The 24,123-nt window shown below is 41.0% G+C and overlaps 2 protein-coding genes across 4 annotated transcripts; one reads left to right on the forward strand and one right to left on the reverse strand.

Annotated features, from left to right (window-relative positions):
- The first annotated feature begins 719 nt into the window (after positions 1-719).
- Positions 720-23,397, forward strand: LOC109199707 (P2Y purinoceptor 14-like). 3 transcript variants are annotated; one of them, XM_019355029.2, is made up of 5 exons: positions 8,950-9,974; positions 11,253-11,321; positions 21,122-21,235; positions 21,336-21,595; positions 21,790-23,397. In XM_019355029.2, the coding sequence occupies exons 3-5, from the start codon at positions 21,149-21,151 to the stop codon at positions 22,448-22,450; spliced, it is 1,008 nt and encodes a 335-aa protein (XP_019210574.1). In that variant the 5' UTR covers positions 8,950-9,974; positions 11,253-11,321; positions 21,122-21,148; the 3' UTR covers positions 22,451-23,397. The 3 variants fall into 3 exon arrangements, with proteins under 3 accessions (XP_019210577.1, XP_019210574.1, XP_019210578.1); XM_019355032.2 differs by lacking the exons at positions 8,950-9,974; positions 11,253-11,321 and adding an exon at positions 720-766; XM_019355033.2 differs by lacking the exons at positions 8,950-9,974; positions 21,122-21,235 and having other exon boundaries at positions 10,930-11,321.
- Positions 15,636-21,031, reverse strand: LOC112846197 (uncharacterized). Its single transcript, XM_025905544.1, has 2 exons — positions 17,659-21,031; positions 15,636-15,768 (listed from the first exon to the last, which is right to left on the reverse strand). The coding sequence occupies exon 1, from the start codon at positions 19,097-19,099 to the stop codon at positions 18,059-18,061; it is 1,041 nt and encodes a 346-aa protein (XP_025761329.1). The 5' UTR covers positions 19,100-21,031; the 3' UTR covers positions 15,636-15,768; positions 17,659-18,058.
- Positions 23,398-24,123: the final 726 nt, after the last annotated feature.

Here is a 24,123-nt window from a genome sequence, read left to right on the forward strand (position 1 = left end):
AGATAGGCCTCCAACGTTTTCAATTGAAGAAAATTTTTCTCACTTAGAATGAGTCTGCCTCTAACTCTATGGTAGCTGGGATAGGCTGTAGTTTCCTTCGCAACCCTTACAGGGAGAAGCAGAAGAGGAGGCATGTTGTTTTTGACAATAGACATTCTCGGTGTTGACAGCTGTTAAGTTGGTTCAATTCAAGCAAAAGACACCAATCATTCCTTTTAGTCAAAGTTGAAGAGTTTGGTTTTAATGATATTGGGTGTAAAGCTGGACCAATGATGACAGAGAAAAACTTTTAGTCATAAAAATTAGGAAAAGCTTGATAAAAATCCTCTCTTCATCCATTTCTTCTGGGAAAAATAAATATACAAAATACAATACAATAAAACTAAATACAAGAGATTGTAATTCTGCTGGGATTTTGGGTGAGCTGTGGCTCAGGAGTTAGGGTGGATCATCTACCAATCACCTCAGTGTCAGTGGTTTGATCCTTAGGTATTTCAGCCTGCATGTTGAAGTTTCAGATTTTCAAATGAAAATCAGTCAATGGTAATAAAGTAACTGAGTCAAAGTTCAAAGAATAAGTGTAGCAAACACATATCTATCTGGGAAATAACTTGTGACAGTTTAACAGTGAAAAGAAACAGGAAATACGTCAGTGGGGAGAGCAACAGTGTGGTCACTGTACATTTCCTGATCTACAGTGATACCATCACACCATGAGAACGACTAAAGCAACTTTTCCTTCTCACAAAAAGCTACAAAATCAGAGGTGAGTCAGGTTCATTTTTGATCCTCAAATCTTTTGTACTTCTCGTGATACAACAGACACTGAATAAAACCACTTTTAACCAGTCTTGATTGAAAAGACCAAATATTAAGGTGGATTCTGTGAGTGAACATTAAGTTAATCTGAATACATGCCGACAGATGTCTTACTGGCTGAGGCCCATGGTGTCCTGGCGTCAGGTGAACTGATGAAGAACCTTATGCTCAAACATGACGATATATTTATATTTGAAAATAAACTGTGATTAGCACATCATTATATTCAGAAAATATTCTCAGGCATCAAATACCTTTTTCTAAGCATTATATTCAGCAGCAAGACTGTACGGTGCATTACATAGAAAACATCATTAGACAACTGTTGTTGTGAATTTAATTTAATTGAACTAAAGAAAACACTCAGTAGGTTCATCAAAATTGCTGTCTACATAGTTTTTCAAAGCATACAACCTGTTTATCGCAACTAATCAGCAAGCTATGTGTGACTTTTCTGTGCACCAATGTCAGTGATAGCAAACAGGAAATGCATCAGAGTTTACGGTAGCGCTGCAGTCACAGTGTGTTTTCTGATTTACAATGATACCATGAAACCACAAAGACATAACGACTGAAGACGCTTTTCATGCTCTCAGAAAAGTACAGAGAGATACTTCAAATACAGGTGAGTCCAGCTGGTTTCTCAGATTTACAGAAAAACACGCAAACCGACCATGTGTGTTGTAACACATCCCGCATGATGTTACTCAGCAATCAAATAATTTTATTCAGAGCAACTGTGAAAGGAGACAAGATGTAGAAGTCCAAATTATTAATTCAGAAAAGTAGGGAGAAATAAAGAGTTAAAGATTAGATTGTTTGCAATGTGGTGAATAGTGAATAGTGAAGGAGGACAGCATGCAGGGGTTAACACCGCACAGCAAGAAGGTTCTGGGTTCAAATCCAGTCTCGGGTCATTCTGTATATAGCAAGGGTAGGCAATCTTTCTGATGACGAGTGCCATTTAAAATTTCCTCAGAAGTCAATGTGCCATATGACTGCATTAGACATAAATTTAATAATGCTCTATATTAACAGTTACACACTATATAGAACGACTTTATAGAATTATATTTGTTTGCAGATGTTGGCAGCTATCATCAAATAGTTATCAGCTATTTTGAAACAAAAAAAAGACTTGTTTTATCCATAACAGCAAATTAACTGTACAACAGAAAACGCAAATGCTATTTATTGTCTCCTCACTACAGTGATAAGAAAAAGAAACTAGGCCAATATGACATGTTTGCTAATACACATGTTAATGTGATCTCTGGTCTCCCACTCAGAGACACAGGTCTCAGAGTGTCCAGCATTCAGACGGCTACCTGAGGACACTCATCACTTGAATCTGGTAGTTGGGGTTGTTAGCTAAGATACCATCATTAGGAAGCGGCACAGCTGTCTATGCAAGCTAATTTGCGATGTGCACAGCTGGCACGGCCATTTATTTTTTAATGCACCTTCTCAGATTAATTCACTGCATGTCGTGCCCAGGGCTGGACTGGGACAGAAAAATCGGCCCGGGCATTTTGACTAGAGACCAGCCCACCAGGTATTAAAGCCATAAAGCCTTTGAAGGAAAACAGATGCTGTTGTGACAGTGATGTACACTGTCTTGTTGTTATATGTATGATTTCTATACATTTTATGTCAGATAAAAACTTTGTTCGCAAGATTCAGATAATTATTTATTAAAAGCTAGATATTTTAAATGAGAATAAGAAAGAAAAGTACTTCTTTGTGCCTCCCTTTCCCTGTTAATGCCCTACCTGGCCCCCTGGCAAACCTTTGCTAGACCCGCCCCTGCACAGTTACCAGCTGTCAGCTACTTAGAAAAGGATCCTGGTGTTATTTGTCTCTCAGAAACAGTTCATAACTTCCCTTCAACTCATTCATGTCACCTAAAAGGTAAACCTGTTTCTCCATCACCTGTTCAGCTCTGATGATTCAGTAAGGACATCTCCTGGTTTCATCTTCATGTTTCCCTCTCACCAGATAACCAAACTGATATCATGACCAGCAGCTTTACAGCTGTGGCTCCAGCAAACATCAGCTGATACTAGAAATTAATATTAAATAAATTCTAACAACAGCTGATCAAGCTTAAACGTGCTGCTGTTGTTTAACGCGACATCCGCTGGTTTCCTCTTTCTGGCGCAAAGTGGGCGATAAATAAACAAGAGAGAAAAGCCGATCAGCTGATCATTGATCAGTTTCGTGATTGAAGTAGAAACGGGAGAGAATGAGAGAAGAAGAGGCAGCTGTGCAGCTCCAGCTTTGTGTCTTTTTCATTGTAGCTGAAGTCCGGGACAAACTGTGTTCCTTTTCACCTCAGTACGAAACGCGTAATATTTTCTCTGGATACCAGACGATTCTGTTTTTTAGGGGACGGTTGGCAACTCTAATAATTAACCGTATGAACAAAATAAAGTTCAACATCAGTAACATAGCACCCACCCAGCTGTATAGAAACTCCGTCATGCTAGCTAGCACGCAGTACGAAAATGTCAGGATACCGAAAATAAACTCCACCTAAACTTGGTTTATATCTGACTCAGATAGACTGCAGGTCATAACTTCTTACCTGAAGTTCAGTTTACCTGACACGCGGACCGGCGGCCGCTTCGGGTCTCTCCTCTTGCCTCCCTTTTCCTTCATCCACCTGCTGGCTTCCACCACTTGCTAATGTTATTGAATCTGTGGAAGCTCCGCGATATCCACCACACGAAGTAACGAGTAACGAGCCTATCTAAATCCCAGTAACGAGTAACGCGTTCCTGGTTTTGGCATAATAACTAGTTACCGTGCTCGTTACCACAATAATAACGTAGTTACTGTAACGCGTTACTTAATAACGCGTTAGTCCCAACACTGGTTGTAACACATCCCGCATGATGTTACTCAGCAATCAAATAATTTTATTCAGAGCAACTGTGAAAGGAGACAAGATGTAGAAGTCCAAATTATTAATTCAGAAAAGTAGGGAGAAATAAAGAGTTAAAGATTAGATTGTTTGCAATGTGGTGAATAGTGAATAGTGAAGGAGGACAGCATGCAGGGGTTAACACCGCACAGCAAGAAGGTTCTGGGTTCAAATCCAGTCTCGGGTCATTCTGTATATAGCAAGGGTAGGCAATCTTTCTGATGACGAGTGCCATTTAAAATTTCCTCAGAAGTCAATGTGCCATATGACTGCATTAGACATAAATTTAATAACGCTCTATATTAACAGTTACACACTATATAGAACGACTTTATAGAATTATATTTGTTTGCAGATGTTGGCAGCTATCATCAAATAGTTATCAGCTATTTTGAAACAAAAAAAGACTTGTTTTATCCATAACAGCAAATTAACTGTACAACAGAAAACGCAAATGATATTTATTGTCTCCTCACTACAGTGATAAGAAAAAGAAACTAGGCCAATATGACATGTTTGCTAATACACATGTTAATGTGATCTCTGGTCTCCCACTCAGAGACACAGGTCTCAGAGTGTCCAGCATTCAGACGGCTACCTGAGGACACTCATGTGAGAGAAAAACTGCTCACACAGATATGTAGAGCCAAATGCTGTGAATAAGGCCTCTGCAATGTTCTGAAGACAGTTAAACTCCAGCAGGTGAAAATGCAAGCTCCATGAACACGCACAGCTGCTTCGATGTTCCATTAACTGGCATTAACTCAGCCAGTTAATGTGAGACAAATCTAGCTGCTCATTAAAGATTTCTGGTTAGATCAGAAAAGAAAACGTTGCACCATACACCTGAAAGTACGGTGGCCCTGAAGTGCAAACCACAAAAACAAATCACAAAATGCACAACAAATTGAAAAGCGCAAAAACAAATTGAAAAGCGCAAAAACAAATCTCTTAACGCAAAAACAAATTGAAAAGCGCAACAACAAATTCACTTAACGCAAAAACAAATTGAAAAGCGCAACAACAAATTGAAAAGCGCAAAAACAAATTGAAAAGCGCAACAACAAATCACAAAGCGCAAAAACAAATTGAAAAGCGCAACAACAAATTCACTTAACGCAAAAACAAATTGAAAAGCGCAAAAACAAATTGAAAAGCGCAACAACAAATCACAAAACGCAAAAACAAAAACCAAACCGGAAGAGGTAGGTACCAATGCTGCAACAACAGGCATCACTGATTGGATGATGGATCCGGTAGCCTTTTGAACCGGAAGTTGTTCTGCCGAACGTGGTTATGAGAAAGAGCAGTCAACGGCTGTATCCCAATTCAGGGTCTGCAGCCTTAAAGTACGCAGCCTCAACGATCCTCAAGGGCCGCGTACTTAAAAACGCTAAGGCCGGAAGTGCGAGGCTTGTGAAATGGGACGGTCTAGCCTCCGTCGCGCTGCCCAGGTTGCCTAGCAACCATAACACCAACCGCTGGAAACGTTTCATACAGCTTTGACGGAAATGAAGGAGAACATATTTTGTTCGTGTGTTTGTTTCTACACGAGCTTTGTGTGATTTAATACGTATCTGAGGCTGAGACCACAGGACTGTAAAACATGATTGCTGGCCTTCATATCTGTACTGAACAGTCATTTAAGATTAGCTAGTAAATAACAATTAGCTCATGTTGTTCATGAGACTAAAGTCAGTGTAAATATGATATGGCCAATATCATAGTTATTATATTAATCATAAGTTATTACAGCAGTGAGTTTGAACTCTCAAATCAAATCACTTCTATTGTCACATCACATGTGCAGGTACACTGGTACAGCACATGTGAGTGAACTCTGTGTCTAATACTGAGCTTCAGTAAAGATTCAAGTTGCAGTTATTTATATGTCCTATCACCTTAAATCTTCACTCAAAGACAAGTATCTTTGACAGTGTATATACAGATGTATTATATATAAGAGACAAATATTGTCCGTGTAATATGTTGGCATTACTAAATTTGGCTCAATGCTTACATATATGTGTAAAAAGAAAATGTACGAGCTGTGATAACTGTTTCTGATAGAATGAAGAGTAGACTGATATATGAAATATTCCTTTATTGGGTGAGAAAATCAGACCATGTCATAACTGCTTTAAGTCATACAGAATAGATATCAGAGCCTTAAACAGGCTGACTTCTGCTAAATGGGTCAAACTGGGCAGAAAGTATACAAACACATAACATCCTTATAGAATATGATGTAACACTGTAGATCAGCTTAGCTCAGAATATATAAAGCATATAAACAATTACAGCAATATGATGCAACAAACACAGCAGTGCTACTAATCCAAAATACTCAAAGCTTCATAGAACTGAAACAAACATTTATTTTTAGCTCCATTCTGCTGCTGATACATACTTTAGGTTTCTGAATATTAAACTTGTTGCTGCCTTTCATAGTGTGTAACTTGAAGGCTCTGAGTACTTTCTCCCACACTGAAAACACTGGAATGATCAAATTATCTGAACATTACCTAATAAGACTGATTCAGGACAGACAATTCGTTATTTTAAATGTTTCTAGCAGTCCTTCACAAACAGGAACAGTCTGTCTATTCTCCCCATCTGTCAGCTGCTGCTGGCTCTTCCTCCTCCTCTTCCTCACACACTGCTGAGTTTGTCCTGGTGGATCATCAGGGGTGCAAAGCCTCACAGATGATGTGTAGCAGTGGGTCCCTCAGTCTGTCCTCACTCTGGACACTTGCAGTTGTCACACATGGAAATCAAATGTGTGATAAGCTGCAGGATTCAAACACAAGTGTAACTTATAAATACATGTTCATACTTTTATTCCACAATCAGAGAGAAAGAAACAGAGAGAGAGTGCAGGACAGACAGACAGGTGACAGTCTCAGGTGTATACACTGCTACAAAACAGCACAAGAGAAGGAGGATTTAGTGTTTGTATTATTATGAGTGCTAAACAAGAAGAGTTCCCAGATGGTCCAGTGGACACATGTGTGACTCCTGTGATTAAAGCATCTTTCTTTCAGCTTAACGAGTGAACCGTCAGCTCGTTCAAACACACGTTAAAGTCCGTTTGGCTCGACACCACCGAACAGAAGCAGCAATATAACATAGCTAACATTGACAGTGCAGTGAATCCTGCTTGTGCCGTCATATTCAGGACTGCAAACTGAGCAGCATCACTGACTTTCAGCTTGTGTTTGTGGATATATGACTGACTTTAATTATCCATCAAATCATCACATTCTCTGTAAGACTGAGGTCAACTATTGTATTATTATATTTTAAATGCTTTAAAACAAAGTAAACGCTGAAAGTACAAACATCGCTAATGGCAAATAACTTTGCCGACATGTGGCCAACAGTAGTGTTTTAATGTTCCTCATTATTAAACATTTGCACATAAAAAAGTGACATCATATTCAGTACTTACGTTTAACAGTTTACTCTTCGGCCGCTACGCTTCTGCCGTCTGCGGCAAAATTATCCACAGTGACTGCCGCGCTATAAATTGTGGGATATGTTGGGCCACGAAGTCTACACCGCCACAGCCTTAAAATTCAGGGAAATGAAGGCCAAATTTGAGGGCCGCGTTTCGAGCAGCCTTTGAATTGGGACAGCCTTCGGCGCGCCGCTGTGACGTAATCGGCCTTAAAATGCAGCCTTTAAGGCTGCAGACCCTGAATTGGGATACAGCCAACATGTTTTGTCCAAGTTGTGGAAAAAAGTTGGTAGAGCAGTCACCAAACTTCCGAACAGAACAACTTCCGGTTCAAAAGGCTACCGGATCCATCATCCAATCAGTGATGCCTGTTGTTGCAGCATTGGTACCTACCTCTTCCGGTTTGGTTTTTGTTTTTGCGTTAAGTGATTTGTTGTTGCGCTTTTCAATTTGTTTTTGCGTTAAGTGATTTGTTTTTGCGCTTTTCAATTTGTTTTTGCGCTTTTCAATTTGTTGTGCGTTTTGTGATTTGTTTTTGTGGTTTGCACTTCAGGGCCACCGTATGAAAGTCCCAAAAAACGCATTGTGAATTGTCTCGAGTCTACGGATGTATCCGTGTATGTCCGTGGTGCTGATGCTGCAGTGAGCAGAAAGCTCCTGAAGCTTTTGAAGTGTCAGAATGTGGAAAGCTAACAACGTCCCTCTCACCAGTTGGCTAAGTTATTTTTAGCCAATTACAAGTTGAATCTGGTAGTTGGGGTTGTTAGCTAAGATACCATCATTAGGAAGCGGCACAGCTGTCTATGCGAGCTAATTTGCAATGTGCACAGCTGGCGCGGCCATTTATTTTTTAATGCACCTTCTCAGATTAATTCACTGCGTGTCGTGCCCAGGGCTGGACTGGGACAGAAAAATCAGCCCGGGCATTTTGACTAGAGATCGGCCCACCAGGTATTAAAGCATAAAGCCTTTGAAGGAAAACAGATGCTGTTGGGACAGTGATGTACACTGTCTTGTTGTTATATGTATGATTTCTATACATTTTATGTCAGATAAAAACTTTGTTCGCAAGATTCAGATAATTATTTATTAAAAGCTAGATATTTTAAATGAGAATAATAAAGAAAAGTATTTCTTCGTGCCCCCCTTTCCCCGTTAATGCCCTACCTGGCCCCCCTGGCAAAAATTTGCTAGATCCGCCCCTGCACAGTTACTAGCTGTCAGCTACTGATCCTGGTGTTATTTGTCTCTCAGAAACAGTTCATAACTTCCCTTCAAGTCATTCATGTCACCTAAAAGGTAAACCTGTTTCTCCATCACCTGTTCAGCTCTGATGATTCAGTAAGGACATCTCCTGGTTTCATCTGCATGTTTCCCTCTCACCAGATATACAAACCGATATCATGACCAGCAGCTTTACAGCTGTGGCTCCAGCAAACATCAGCTGATACTAGAAATTAATATTAAATAAATTCTAACAACAGCTGATCAAGCTTAAACTTGCTGCTGTTGTTTAGCGCGACATCCGGCGGTTTCCTCTTTCTGGCACAAAGTGGGCGATAAACAAACAAGAGAGAAAAGCCAATCAGCTGATCATTGATCAGTTTCGTGATTGAAGTAGCGAAAGGAGAGGGAGAGGAGAGAATGAGAGAAGAGGCAGCTGTGCAGCGTAACGAAAGAATAACTCCAGCTTTGTGTCTTTTTTCATTCTAGCTGAAGTACTGGACAAACTGTGTTCCTTTTCAGCTCAACACGAAACACGTAATATTTTCTCTGAATGAGAGACGATTCCGTCTTTTTCCGTCTTAATTCCAGGGTTGCAACAAACCAAACCGTTTGATAATCTGTATAAACCTCAGGTTCCACCAACTAACACGCACTGGGAGTTGCAGGTCGCTACCCTTGAACAATATGGCCGGTGCACTGTAGTGACCAATGTGACCTCCCCATGTATGCATTTATTGCCTCTTAAGGGCTTTTTCGACCTCACACATATTGAGTGTGGTTAGTTTACTCACTAAATCCTTATAAAGTCTTTTAAAGTCTTCAGCAGCACATGCATTAAATCAGTCACCACTGGATGGTCAATGTCTGTATACAAGAGGAAAAAGAACACCTCAAATGCTCTTAATCAGCCACACAGATTTTTGAATCAAACTCAGAGTTGACTTTAAGGACATGTTTTGTTTTGTTTTTCTGTGTGTCAGCTCGTCCTTTAAAAACATTTTTATGTCTTAGAGTTTTTGTATGTTTCTCATATGTTGCAACACACCAGCTACTTCCTCCTGCTGTTTCACCATTTGTGCTTCCTCAAAAGTCTGAACAAATGAGGCTCATGTGTAAGTTCAATAAGAAACATCTATAGTCACACATCTGTCTGGTTCCCAAGTTTTTGGTGACTAATCCAAGCTTTAGATCACTTCCACTTTGCCACTCTGTCAAGCTCGTTGCAACATCACCAGTCTAGTGCAACTATCATTCTGCCTGTAGCAGAAATATCGCCCAGCATGTGCACAGTGTGAGACGAGTGTATGATAGTCTTGGTCTTTCAAATCATACATCAGTGCAGTGGCTCAGAGCGTCACAGGTTATACAAAGGATGATGTTGTAACAGCTTGAAAAGATGAATTTCCCCAAAAAGAGTGTTTGTGACTTCTTTGCCTCCTGTTTTTACTTCTACTCCTGTACCAGGGCTCATGCTTACGTGGCAACACTTATCGTGCTGAAGGCAACTTTAGACTTTGAGGATTGCAGCTGAAGAGGTGTTTGGTAGGTGTAGTGTTAGGAAGAGGAATGTGGAAGGACATTTTTGGATTTTGCCTAAAGAAGAGGAGGGAACATAGGGTGATTGTCTGAAAGAGACAGGAGACTGTAAGTGGTGTCAGTGGCACTTTTGAGTTTATCTGTTACCTTTTAAACAAAACGAGAAAACTCAAAATGACAATACACTAACATATGCCAGTGAATACCATTATCCCTAATGCTAAAACATCTGCATATTTTTTTGCAGATCCATGGCACTAGTGTTGGGATTCAGAGATTCTTTTATTGCTATCATATAATCTGCCTCATGATGAATGCATTAATAACATGGTCTACAGTATTATTTTAACAGTAATATTGTTTACAGGGTTCATATTGCATTGAATATGTTTGTCATCCCATTGACCTTTCTATTTACAGGTGTAGTTATGATCATTTTATACACATTGCATATCTGTGCTTGTTTAGAGTTGATGTTCTATCCAAGAGGGTTTTAAGCTTCACTGGTGAGAGTGTCCAGGTGATACATGTTGAGGGAAGATGAGAACATAGCAGGTTAATTGCATGCATGCTTACAATACACATAAATCTAGTAGCAGGCCTGAGCGAAGGCCCAAGTGTCTTCTGCTTCTTTTTGAGACCTGCGCCAATTCAGTCTACTTAGAGATTGAGGACGAGGGTCAATTATTAGCCCTTAGAGGCCCTGAAGCTTGAAGTTATTACCTTAAAAGGAAGGTGTTATCAAAAAGAGAAGTTATATGTCTGTTTACAGTTATTAGAGATGTACAAGATGTACCCTTGTCTGTAAACAATGACTGTACACAATGTATTTTTGACCTGTATTGACGTGTATGTGGGGGTGTGAACCTCTATGCTATAAAACCAGAACCCAGTGTATTTTTATCAGAGCAAATAAGCCATATGCTGATGATTGTTCTCCGTTGTCAATAAACTCATCGTTTGATTGCACTTTTCTGGAGCCTCCGTCGTTTGTTGTCTGATCTGCAGTTGATCGATCTCGCTTCACTAGTTTCACTAGTGTAATTTAAATTGGCTGAAGTTGCTGTCTTATGTTAGCTGTGGTGATGAAGTGATGAAGGACATTAATAAAAAATCAATCAGTGGTAATAAAGTTAGTCAGTGCTAAAATAAGAAGTGTAGCAATAGCTGATCAGAAAATGACTCATCTGTAGTGGAAATATGTTCTGACAGTTTAACAGTGAAGACAAAGAGGAACTAAGTCAGTGTGCAGTGTGAAGTCACTGTATATTTCCTGATCTACAGTCACAGCATCACTCTGAGAATAGACAAAGCAGCTTTAGAGCTTTTTCACGGGAAGCTGCAGAACCAGAGGTGAGTCCTGATACTTTCTCATTCTCACATCTTTAATCCTTCTACTGTTAAGAAAAAAATAGATGTTTTTAAACCATCCTCACTTAAAGGACAAAAATAATCAGCTTGCTTCTGCCAGTGTTCAGGAAACTAATGTGAATATATGATTACAAATGTTCCTTTGACTAAGGCTGAGGATGTCCTGGTGCCAAGTGCACTGACGAACAACCTTAAATATGTTGATAATGTTTAAGAACATTCATTATGATCCATGGCACTAATTTTGCTGGTTTCATCTGTCAGTGGAACTTAACTTGAATGGTCTGCACCTACTGTCTCAAAGAAACCAGCATATATAGAGAATATAGAGAGAAACAGTCTGTGACCACCTGTTAAAATATTCCTACAGTGCAAAAACAGCTCTACTTGAAATAAAGCAAATAGTCTTAAATCTGACAAAATTGTCTTGTTTTGAGAAAATACAATCTGCCAATGGGGGTAAGTGTTGTGCCCTTAAACGTCTGTATTGAGTTTATAAAAATACTTTGGACAACATTAACTTTAACACTGGACAAAAACCTATACAGACAGTAACAGAAAAATATTCACACAACATGGCGGAGTACTAGCGAAAACTAGCATACACGGCAACAGCGTTTAACTGGAGCTTCTCAGCCAAAAACAGTCCGCAATTCACATCTTGAACAATGATAACAACGTAATAATCAACAGTAACACACATTTATACAGATATGTGCATGGCAGTTACCTTAAACAGGGGAAATAGTGAGGAGAGGTGAAAGAACGGCACAGACACGCAGCTCTCACTCTCACTCGTCTGTAGTGAGTGAAGGAGGCGCGCGAACCCACCTACTGGAGCCCTGAGGCATTACCAATGGATCGACGCACAATCAACCCAGGCAAAACTTTCACTACTTATCTCCCTCTACATTCCCACTGCATATTCTATTCGAAAACAGTCAAAGCAACAAATAAAACATTAATAAAGACATGACATGAAATGTAAGGAACAGAGATGTACAACTCCAAAACTAATCAAAATTATGATCCACCAAATTATGATCCACCACATACTCCCCCTCAGAATAGATGTTGTCCTCAACATCCAAATGTTTAACATTTAGCACAAACGTGGAGTTATGACTATTAATATCACCAAAACCACACACAATAAACCAGTGCATACTATAACTGTTTCTTGTACCTTATATGTACTCTACAAAAATAGTTTCACAAGCTGGAACTCTTTTCATACATTCTTTAGTGTGGGTTATTACCCAAAGTCTTTCAGTGTTCTCATACAGTCTGTATGAATTACAGTGACCATGCAGTTACATTAACACAGTCTGCTGCTGGCTTGTATACAAAGTCCTTTTAGTGCAGCTTGTCATAGCAGTCACTCTCTCTTTTGACATATGTCCATGAAAGTGATATAAGTGGCTGTAGCCATGTGGTGTGCTCTGGATGTGTGTGTTAAGCTGCAAGCACAATATGAATCAGTTCAATGTCAAGTCACTTTGAATATGAATTCTGTGTTAAACAGTCCATTTACTTGTGGTTGGTGTGGAGTGTAAGTACATTGTCTCTGTTCAGTATTGTGTTTCGTGTGTGATCACAATGTTTCTTTTCACCCAAGTCCATACAGTTATCAGTGGCAGTATGCCTGAACAGTCCGTGGAACCATGAAGTGTGTATGATGTGATGGTGTTCTCAGGTTATAACAAGCTGGTGAACCAAGCCGATCATATGTGAAGATCTTTGGTGGCTTGCGCTCTCTACTCGGTCGCTGATGCTCTTGCTCACTGGTCCTGCTGTGTTTGTCTGGAACAGGTACAGGAACAGGTTCCTCCACTGATGGTTCCTCCACATAATTTTCCTCTTGGTCAGGTAGTTGTTCACATTGGTTCAGTACTTCATGTTCATTCTCTGGCTCAGATGACATGTTTTCCACTGTTTGAAGGTGTTTGGCTGGTTCATCAGTGCTCATAGGATTCAGTGTCGGAGGGTAAAGTGGCTCAAATGGCTGCTGAGATGACACTGGATAGTACTCATCATCGTCATCCTCTTCCTCAGCTTGTTCCACTTCCTCACTTGTCTCCACAGCTCTTTTTCTTGTTCGTGGTCGCACTTCAGTTTCAACAGGCAGATGGTCACATGGCAGAAGAAGATTGCGATGCAATATTCTTGATCTCCCTTTTGCTTTCTCAGGTCTGAGTTCATAAACTGGGATATGTCTGCTGACCTGACAAACGACTGTGTAAACCACATCCTCCCAGTGGTTCCTCAGCTTGCCTGGACCTCCTCGAGGTGTCATGTTCCTTATTAAAACACGATCACCTGGCTCTAATACTAAGCTCTTCACCTTGCTATCATGTCTTTTACTTCTTCCAGCTGCTTTATGAGCGTTTTCTCTGGTGATCTCATATGCTTCTTCCATGCCTTGTTTCCATTTTACCATGTAGTCATGATGATTGCCATCTCCTTGTTCTGAGGTCAAGCTGAACAGCATGTCGATTGGCAATCGTGGGGAGCGTCCGTATAACAAGTAAAAAGGGGAAAATCCAGTTACCTCGCTGCGGGTACAATTATAGGCATAAATCAGTTTGTTAAGCGAGTCCTTCCAGTTAGTTTTCTGACTCTCTGAGAGTGTTTTCAGCATCTGGAGTAGTGTCCTATTAAACCGCTCCACCTGTCCGTTCCCTTGGGGATGGTAGGGAGTAGTCCTGGACCCAGCAACTCCACAGTAGTTTTTCAGTTGTGCAAACAGATGATTTTCAAATTCAGCACCTTGATCATGATGTATTCGTGCTGGAAAGCCAAATCTTAAAGCATAGTCATTAAAGATTTTGTCTGCAGCCGTTTTACCTGATTTGGAAGTTGTGGCATACGCTTGGGCGAAGCGTGTGAAATGGTCAATGACTACAAGGATGTATTCATAACCCCCTTTGCACTTGTCAAGGTGCAGGAAATCAATTGAGACAAGTTCAAATGGTTGAGTAGTGACAATATTAGTCAGTGGTGCTCTGCTCTCATGACACGGCTTCTTCTGTTTTATGCAAACACACCTTCTGGTCACATATTCCTCTACTTCCCGTTGCATATAAGGCCAGTAAAACCGGTCCCGTATCAGTGACAATGTTCTCTCTACACCTTGATGGCCCATTTCATCATGTAGCTCCTTTAGTACAGTACTTTTGTGTATTTCTGGTAGGACCAACTGTTTTCTGTTTACTGTTTTTCTGTGCAAGATCCCATTGCCATCCATCTCCAATTTGTCCCACTCCCTCAGGAGACATATGATCTGTGGGCTGAGTTTTCTTAGTTCTGAACGTGATGGTTTTTCCTGTGCTAGTTTGCACTGAATTACAGGTCCAATAGTCGGATCACTTCTCTGGTCCTGTTTGATCTGGCCTTTTGTCAGTGGAATGATGGAAACATCTGTGGCCATGGCTGAACACCTGACTGAGACACCCATGGACCATGACACATTGGAGTCATCCTGCCTTTCCACTGCCTGTGTGGTTGCTCCAATTACATCGTATGCCATTTCCTCTGTGCATTCATTCATAAACGTTTCCATGTCTACTGGCATCCTTGAGAGGCTGTCTGCATCCACATTTTCCTTACCGGGGCGATATTTAATTGTGAAGTGGAAATCTGCCAGTTCTGCTACCAATCGACACCCTGTTGCATTCAATTTGGCAGTGGACAGTACATAGGTAAGTGGATTATTGTCGGTGTACACGGTGAAGAATGGTGCATAATATAGGTAATCACGGAATTTTTCTGTGACAGCCCACTTGAGAGCAAGAAACTCTAACTTGCCTGAATGCAGATGGTAATTCTTCTCAGCTGCAGTTAAAGTGCGGGAACCATAAGCAATCACACGAAGCTTTCCATTCTGCTTTTGGTACAACACGGCACCTAATCCCTGGTTTGACGCATCAGTGTGGAGGGTGAACGGCTGTGAAAATTCTGGAAAGCCTAGAACAGGGGGCTGAGTTAGACAGTCTATCAGCTGTTCCAGTGCTAACTGGTGCATGTCGGTCCACTCAATAGGTGTGCTCGAAGGGACACTACACCTGTTTCGCTTTGTTTGCCACTTTAATCTTGTGTTTCGCTGGGTCTCAGCATCTGCAGGTCCCTTGAGCAAGTCATACAGAGGATTTGCAATTCTGGCAAAATCCTTGATGTATTGTCTGTAATAACTTAATAGGCCCAACATTGCTCTTAGTTCACCAACAGTACCTGGCCGTTTGTTTTTCAAAGCTGTCACAGCAGCGGTGTCTGCGGGTCTATCCTGCTTCCCTCTGCTGACACAATCCTGCCAAGGTACCTCACTTCTGTCCTGAACAGGTCGCACTTCCTTGGTTTGAGTTTGATTCCGTACTCCCTGAGTCGGCGCAGCACTTTCCTGACATCCTCAACATGATCCTCAAACGTTCTGCTAAAGACAAGGACATCATCAAGGTAAGGCACACATATTTCATCCCTTAACCCTTCTAAGCACTCCTCCATGCAGCGTTGAAATGCTGCCGGAGCATTCATCAGTCCAAATGGGATTCTGACCCACTCATACAGGCCCAAGGGGGTCACAAAAGCTGTCAGGTGTTTACTGTCTTTGCCCATGAACCCCTGGTGGTATGCTTTACCCTGGTCCAGTAGAGAAAAGAGAGTGTTGCCACCTAAGTTGTCCATGATGTCTTGTACTCTGGGGATGGGGTGGCGGTCTGGGTGAGTCTTCCTATTCAGCTCTCGGTAGTCAATACACAAGCGCAGTGTACCGTCCTTTTTTCTCACACAGACTACTGGAGAGGAGTAAGATGAGTTGGATTTTTCCACCCACCCCTGAGCTATTAGGTCCTGTAGGTAGATTTTCATTTCCTGATACAAGGGTTTTGGTACAGAGAGATGAGTTCGTGTGACTGGCTCATTATCTTTCAATGAAATGTTCATTTGCAAGTTTTCAACACAGCCTATGTCATCATCAGATTTAGAGAATGACTCTGATTCTTCTCTTAACATCTGACTAACAGCTTGTCTCTGGTGGTCATTCAGGTGAGTCAAATCGACAGGTGGGTCCCATTGTGCACTTTTAGGTGTGTTCTCACCTGAGCTCTTAGCCTGGATGGGACAGACTGATGCAGTAGGAAGGCAGTCAGTTTTGAATACATTAGCAGGATATATTGATGCAACAGACTGCACAGTTCCAATAACAGTCCTACTTGGCAGTGTGATGTCATGGCTAGTGGGATTTTGTACACTAATGACAATTTTTGGTGTCATACCAGTCTTTACTAAAACAAGGGTATCACAGAACTCGAGTCCTTCAGGCCACTGTGGGTTCTCATGAGGCTCGAAGATCAGGGTTCTATCTTCTTTGAAAGGTGGGGCTTGCACTCGACACTCGATTTGGATGGAGCTGTGTTTAGGCACTTCAACTCTCTCATTTGTTGTTCTTACACTGTGCTCATATGGCTGTCCCACTGTCACTGCATTAACAAAAGCTCTTGCCCTACTCTTTCTGAGGTGAGGAAAAGCTACTTTTACTGTTTTCATGAGTTTCTCTTTATTCTTATTGTTTGTCTGATCCTGTACTCTGTTTGCAACTAGGTGTGAAATCACATTAAAGCCAGTTATGGGGCATGACTGTTGGTTGCCTTTTAATACTAACACAGGTATTAGCAGATCTTCATCATTAGCAGTAAGTCTGAAGCTTACCTCGAGCCAACCAATATATGGTATTTCCGTCCCATTGGCTGCTTCAAGTTGCAGTGGTTCAAGTGGGTCTACTAGTTCTGCTATATCTCTTAGTTGGACATCAGGCAAATGGGTCTGTTTCCAGGCCGCATCTACAGCACAAATTTGTGAACCTGTGTCCCAAAGTGCCTGGATTCTTTGGTTGTGCAGAAAGCACTGAATGAGACATTTCTCTCCTACAAGCTCTTTTACAGTAGGCGTCTTCACTGAATTACTTCTTTTCCTACACTTTGGTTTGCAACTTGACTGTGTTTCCTGTTTCTTAATAGATGAACATGTATATGGCTTACAGTATCTTTTGTGCACAGACCAGTGTGTCTCTTGACAGTCTTTTGAGCAATACAATGTTATTTTACAAACAGAACAACACTTTAACTTCATATTTTCTTCCTTTCCTTCACAGTTAGCACAATATTGGGACTTTTCAATGCTGTCGGTTGCCCCATGTCCCGTGGGAGCAACCTCCCTTAGTTTAAAGGGCTCCCTTTATCTGATTTGGTCAGTCTAGGTGCTTTACAACCTGCACAGAAATGCTCACTACTCCCACACCTAAAACAATGCTGACAATATTCCTCACCTGCCTGCACACATGCAAAACATCTGGGGCGGTGACGTGGTGAGGGATAATATCGCTGTGGTGCAAATCTTTGTTGAAACTGTGCTGTCCCATGCACATGCCCAGGTCCATGTGCTGAGTGGTATTCCTGTGCTGCTGCAGGAGGGTGCTGGTGGTAAAATGGCATGCAGTTTTGTTCAGCCTTAATGGGGAAAGGCTGCTGAGGTGCTGCGGTTGTCTTTTGAATGGTTTCTCTGATTTGGGAAACTTCAGCCCTCAAGTCTTTCAGCAGTACCATGTCAGCACGCATTTCCTTTATTTCTGTTAGAAGATCAGGGGGTAGAGGAGCTGGTTTCTCTTGGGCTGTGCTTCTCTTTCCCACTGGGGGATCATTAGACTGGACAGTATTTACAGCTGTTACTCATGATGGAGCGGCGTGTTTCTTTTTGTCCTGTCTTTCCTTTTCATTTGCGACTGCGATATTTACCTTCTCGAGCAACAACTCATCTGAAGTATTTGTTTGCAGGAGGTAAGGTTGCAGGTCACTTTTAATATTGTCATTCTGAAGACCAGTCAGGACAGTATGCATGAAAAGGCTCTGGACTAGTGCTGGATCATACTTTAGACTGGACTCAACCTCCTGAGAAGCAAACAGGATTTTCTGTCTCAAGTCCATTGTCCTGATCAAGAAATTTTGGGGTGTCTCTTTACTACTCTGAACCTCAGAGGTAAGTTGTTTGTATAACTCTGTGGCACCTTTCTCCTGGTAATGAGACCTGAGGATTCTCCTAAGAGCAGGTGATGTGAGGTTTTCTTTTCCTTCAAGATAACTCCTTAGCTGCAAGCCTGGCGTGATAGCACGAATTACAGCATCAGTGATTTCTGATTCTGGGTAGCCTCTATTGATCCCGCTTTCAATTTGTCTGGCCAGACTGGAAAATGTCAGCCTGTCTTTTTGCCCCGGCTCTCCTATTTGGCCTGATATCTTAAAATCTTTCCGCCACATGGAACTGTTTGGTGCTGTTGGAACAATGTTTCTCACTGGGGTGCGAGGACTTAAGGCAGGATTCATGCTATTTCTCATTAAGCCATGCATTTCACCCTCTTTTTGTTGTAAGAGCAGTCTTAATGTCTCTATCTCCTCCTGGCTACTTTCCTGGTCCTGAACAGCTGGGTCCAGTCTTTCATTCACACTTTGTTTTTTATCCATTTGTATGTCACTTATAATGTCCTGGACATTAAGAAGTTCTGACATACCTTCGTCCTCTCGGGTATCCAGCTCTGTTCGTTCAAGGTGCTTAACTAAATGTGAGACTAGCTGACTGCGCGTTTTATTAATCACAAACTCTTTTCCTGGTCCGGAAATTTGAAGTACATCACATAATTTAATCAGCTGCTCTAAGGTCAGTTGATACAGTGTTCCTTTAATCTCCAGCTCTAGCTTTTCTAATTCAGACTCCATGTTGTCAGAGGAGTTAGTACAAGCAGTCAGCTGAGAAATGATCAGACTTAGTTGGCTTTTACTGCCCCCTAGTGGTCACTTTTTCACTTCAGGATACAGACACCAATGTAGGTCTAGCAATGCCTCTGCTGCTTCGCTATGCTCCTTTCTGATACCTGGGTCGTCTGGGGGGGATGATCAACGAGAGGATTTCTCTTACAGGTCAGGGATGGTCCTCAAATCAATCATCCCAGCGGTGCCTCCAAATGTTGTGCCCTTAAACAGGGGAAATAGTGAGGAGAGGTGAAAGAATGGCACAGACACACAGCTCTCACTCTCACTCATCTGTATTGAGTTTATAAAAATACTTTGGACAACATTAACTTTAACACTGGACAAAAACCTATACAGACAGTAACAGAAAAATATTCACACAACATGGCGGAGTACTAGCGAAAACTAGCATACACGGCAACAGCGTTTAACTGGAACTTCTCAGCCAAAAACAGTCCGCAATTCACATCTTGAACAATGATAACAACGTAATAATCAACAGTAACACACATTTATACAGTTCTGTGCATGGCAGTTACCTTAAACAGGGGAAATGGTGAGGAGAGGTGAAAGAACGGCACAGACACGCAGCTCTCTTCTCTTCTTCTTCTTCTTCTTCTTCTTCTTTGTTTTTAACGGCGGTTGGCAACCAACGTAAAAGGAGCATTACCGCCTCCTACTGTTCCGGAGTATGGATCAGACAGTGAGCTTACAATCTGTATCAAAAAACAAAACAAAAAAAACAAAAAACAAAAAAAACAACAAAACAAAACAAAAAAACAAAAAAACAAAAACAAAAAAAAAACCCTCACACTCTTTCATACACACCTATAGCCTTCAAAAACCCCACCAAGTCCCTCACCTGTGCCCTACTACCCTCCAACACACTCTTCAGATTAAATTCCCCAATTCCCCGCTCCCTCAATCTATTCTGCAGAACTTTTCTCTCCACATCATAACCCTTGCACCGCAGTATTACATGCTCTACCGTCTCCTCCTCCTGACACGCAGCTCTCACTCTCACTCGTCTGAGTGAGAGTGAAGGAGGCGCGCGAACCCACCTACTGGAGCCCTGAGGCATTAACAATGGATCGACGCACAATCAACCCAGGCAAAACTTTCACTACTTATCTCCCTCTACATTCCCACTGCATATTCTATTCGAAAACAGTCAAAGCAACAAATAAAACATTAATAAAGACATGACATGAAATGTAAGGAACAGAGATGTACAACTCCAAAACTAATCAAAATTATGATCCACCAAATTATGATCCACCACATAAGCAAAAGTTGCTTGGCTAACAACAAGACAATTTTGTCTGATTTAAGAATACTTGGTTTATTTCAAGCAGAGCTGTTTTTGCAGTGTACTCTGTAACCTGTAAATAAACTTCAATTTGAGCTGAAATATCTTATTAAGAAAAAATTAGATATATATTCCTAGAATGAGCTTAATTTTCTTGTGCAAAAACTTGCTTGTTAAGAACCTGTTTTCTTTTTAGACAAAAAATCCCTGAAGTTTTGTTAGGAAATAACTAATACAGCTATACTTTCTTATCAAGGCTGGGACACGCTGGTATGAAACGGAGCCAATACACAGGGGTCAATTAACATAAGGAATCAAAAATGCAAAATAAACTCAAACTGCTGACTCACAGACCTACCCCGATATGAAGAGCTTTTAAAGCCAAAGTCATTTTATTTATATAGCGCATTTTGTTACATGTAAACTTAATTTGCTTGCCAAAAGCAACAAAAACATAGGAAACAATATGATTTCACATTTCTTTGAGCTAATGAAAACAGCAAAGTAAAACATATAAATATATATAAACTTTACACAAAAAGTGGATAAATTTGTGTTTGGTTGACTATTTCTTTGTTGTAACAGTGCTTCTTGGCAATGAATCCAACATTTATTTAACACAACAAACCAAGAGACTGTGGAGGTGAATCATTTCAAAGATGAACTGGATTTATTTTCAGTGCCAGATCCATGGTTGCCCCCAAAACATGACTTCATCTTTGAACCAGACCTATGATGTTGACGAGACATCCATTAACCCATACTTTATGGCGGTCTACAGTCTGGTGTTCCTAGTAAGTTTCAAATTATCCAATTGTGCTCTGTTAGAAATTGGTTTATGTGCCGGTGTATGTACCAATCCTTTTCTTTTCCTTCCACTCTGTTTATTTTCAGGTGGGTTTACTCCTCAATGGCTTTACATTGAAGGTCTATCTTTGTCGAGATTGGCCTAGGGTATCCAACAGCTTGATGGTCTACTTGAAGAACCTGACAGCTGCTGACTTCCTGCTCTGTCTCTGTCTGCCACTCCGCATTACCTACTATGCCAGCAGCTCTCCCATCATTCGTAGGCTGTACTGCAGCTTTGGAGCTTCTGCCTTATTCATTAACATGTATGCCAGTATACTATTCATGGGGTACGTCGCTGCCAACAGGTAAGGAACCTTTACTTATTTAAGGCTGTAGTTAACGATAATGTAAAAACTAGATTGAGTGGTTAACCACTACAATGTGCTCCTGACAAAAGCATGAATGTATGTTTTTGACTTAACTGACTTCTTCAGATTAGGCACCTTTGTGACTGATTAGTGAAGTTGTATTCTGCCTTCTCTTTCTCGTCTCTCTCCAGGTATCTAAGGATCATCCATCCTTCAGGAACTCACATGCTGCAGTCAGTGCAAACTGCACGAATCATCTCTGTCATCACCTGGGTTTTTCTCCTGGCTCCAACAGTCGTCTATGTTATCATTTTTTTCAGCTCCCAGAAACCTCTGACCTTTAATCCTAGCCGCTGCGTTCACCTGTTTACTCCATCAGTCAGCCTGTTGTTCAGAATTCTCCACACCTTCTCTGCAATCATCTTCCTCTTGGTCTTCATATCCCTGGTCTTCTTCTACTACAGCATCTCCCGCAGGGTGTTGCAGGCACAGCAGACACAGCTGGCCTCCTCTGGCACTGAGAAGCTGCTGAAGTCTCGCAGAAACATGTTGGTGCTGGTCAGCATCTTCTGTGTTTGCTTTGTCCCCTATCACCTGGTTCGTCTTCCCTTTGTGTTTCTGTGGAGCGATGACTCAGTAGGTCCAGTATTGTTCTACCTGAAGGAGGTGACCACCATGGTGTCAGTTTTCAACATCTGCCTGGACCCTCTTGTTTACTTTTTCCTCAGTAACACTTTTTGGGACAAGGTCAGAAAGGCGAGAGCCCAACATACAACTAGAAACAAGGAGAATGAGAGCAGGAGGGACAAGCTGGACATCATTACATTAGAACCAGTGACTTCAACCAGTTAGTTGTGAAAATGTACATTTAGATTTCAATTTTGTTTACAAGTTGATAAAATCAGTGTCATGGACCTTTATCCTCGCAAACCACAAGTCAGAAATCCAAACAAAGCTAAAGTCAACACAGAAACATTTCCACTGAGACGGCATCAGTGTTTATGTTTCTAGTTTTCAGGAATGAGCCCAAAGGCTGATTTAGTATGAATGAACTGAACCATTCTGTGGTCAAATTCAAATGTTCTTCATATGGTTCTGGATCTTTGGCTCACATGATTCAATGATTTAGTTTTATACAATTTAGTATTACATTTTACGTTGCTGAGTATGTTTGCGAATTTTTAGTTTATTTGCTTTTGTTTATTGTTGTTTATTAGGTTACCTTTGTGCCTTTGTCTTCATCTATGTGTCCTTCGCTCCCTCTCTATCTGTGTGTCTTCTTTGCCCTCCAGCTCCTAGTCGTGTCCTATCTTTCTGTCTCTCTCTTTTGTTACCATGCTTCTCCTCCTTGTGTTTCTTTCCTCTTCTCCCCTCTATGTCATGTGAATCCATGTCTATTTCTTCAACGAACCCAGTGTCAAGCTGTGTGTCTTAGTCTGCGGCTCAGTGTGTTTCCTGTTTTATTTTGCACCCTGTGTTCAGTGGGTTCAGTTTTGCTTCCCTCTGTCTCAAGTCTACTGCTTGTGTTCCCTATCTGTTTCCATTTCCCTCCCTTCCCCGAATTTAAATGTAAAGAGGAACTTTTATCCCGTTCAGCAGTAATTTGTACAGTTCATAATGAAAATTAAAGAAAAGACAATGACTGAATTCCTTTTGCTTATGAATAAATAACAACAACATTTATATAACCCATTTTCCTACTTTAGAGTTTTTCAACAAATATGTCAAAGTTGTGTTATGTAATGTAAAAATAAGCGTGTGCTTCACGTTTTTGGCTTAATTAAAGACAAATGTTTTGAGGTTGGTGTGGTCAAGTCAAGTCGAGTTTTATTGTCAATATTTACTCAAGTATGCAGTGGGACAAAATATTGTCCTCCTGGATCAAAGGTGCAAACTGTAAAACTAAAATTGAAAAATTAAAAATTAAATTATACATATTTATAACTATACAGAGCACAGAATAGATAAACTAAATATAAGTACAAAAGCATTGTACTTGAATAGAGATAGAGTAAGAATAGAAAAGAGAATAAATACATTAGTACATAGAATAAGTACAATACACATGCAGAGTCGAACAGTGCAGTACAGAATAGTGCAAGATAGTGGTGTGGGCAAATCTGACTGATGAGTCACTTAATTTGGGACTGTGAGGTGCACTCACAACCTGCTGATGTCACACAAAATAAAAAATTGTCATTCAAGTAAAAATCAAATATTCGCCAGAATATGGTTTGTAAGACTTATTGGTTGGTGTGGTTCCAGGGGGTCCCGGGGTGGGAACTGTACTGTCAGTACCCTACATCCTGCACCTTTTTCACTTCTATGGTCTCTCTCCTGTCCCAGTGATTATATGGTGTCTGGCCGTTGGTGGTTCTCAGTGGTGCAGCCAAGGCCAATGTGCCAACCTTGGCATTTTATTGGATTGCTGTGGCAGGGTGGGTAGATGCAACCATGCAATGACTTTTTGTTAATCTCACGTGTCATGTGTCTTTCCCAGCAAGTTGGAAAGAGCTACCCCGTCC

Source organism: Oreochromis niloticus, linkage group LG3 (assembly GCF_001858045.2).
Source record: "Oreochromis niloticus isolate F11D_XX linkage group LG3, O_niloticus_UMD_NMBU, whole genome shotgun sequence".
In the NCBI taxonomy this organism is placed as follows: domain Eukaryota; kingdom Metazoa; phylum Chordata; class Actinopteri; order Cichliformes; family Cichlidae; genus Oreochromis; species Oreochromis niloticus.

Excerpts from the sequence above, each read along its gene's own strand:
- LOC112846197 (XM_025905544.1), bottom strand. The coding sequence starts at position 19,099 with ATGGAGTCTGAATTAGAAAAGCTAGAGCTGGAGATTAAAGGAACACTG.
- LOC109199707 (XM_019355032.2), top strand. The coding sequence starts at position 21,149 with ATGACTTCATCTTTGAACCAGACCTATGATGTTGACGAGACATCCATT. Across the intron at positions 21,236-21,335 it reads TCTACAGTCTGGTGTTCCTA|GTGGGTTTACTCCTCAATGG; the intron begins GTAAGTTTCAAA and ends GTTTATTTTCAG. Across the intron at positions 21,596-21,789 it reads GGGTACGTCGCTGCCAACAG|GTATCTAAGGATCATCCATC; the intron begins GTAAGGAACCTT and ends GTCTCTCTCCAG.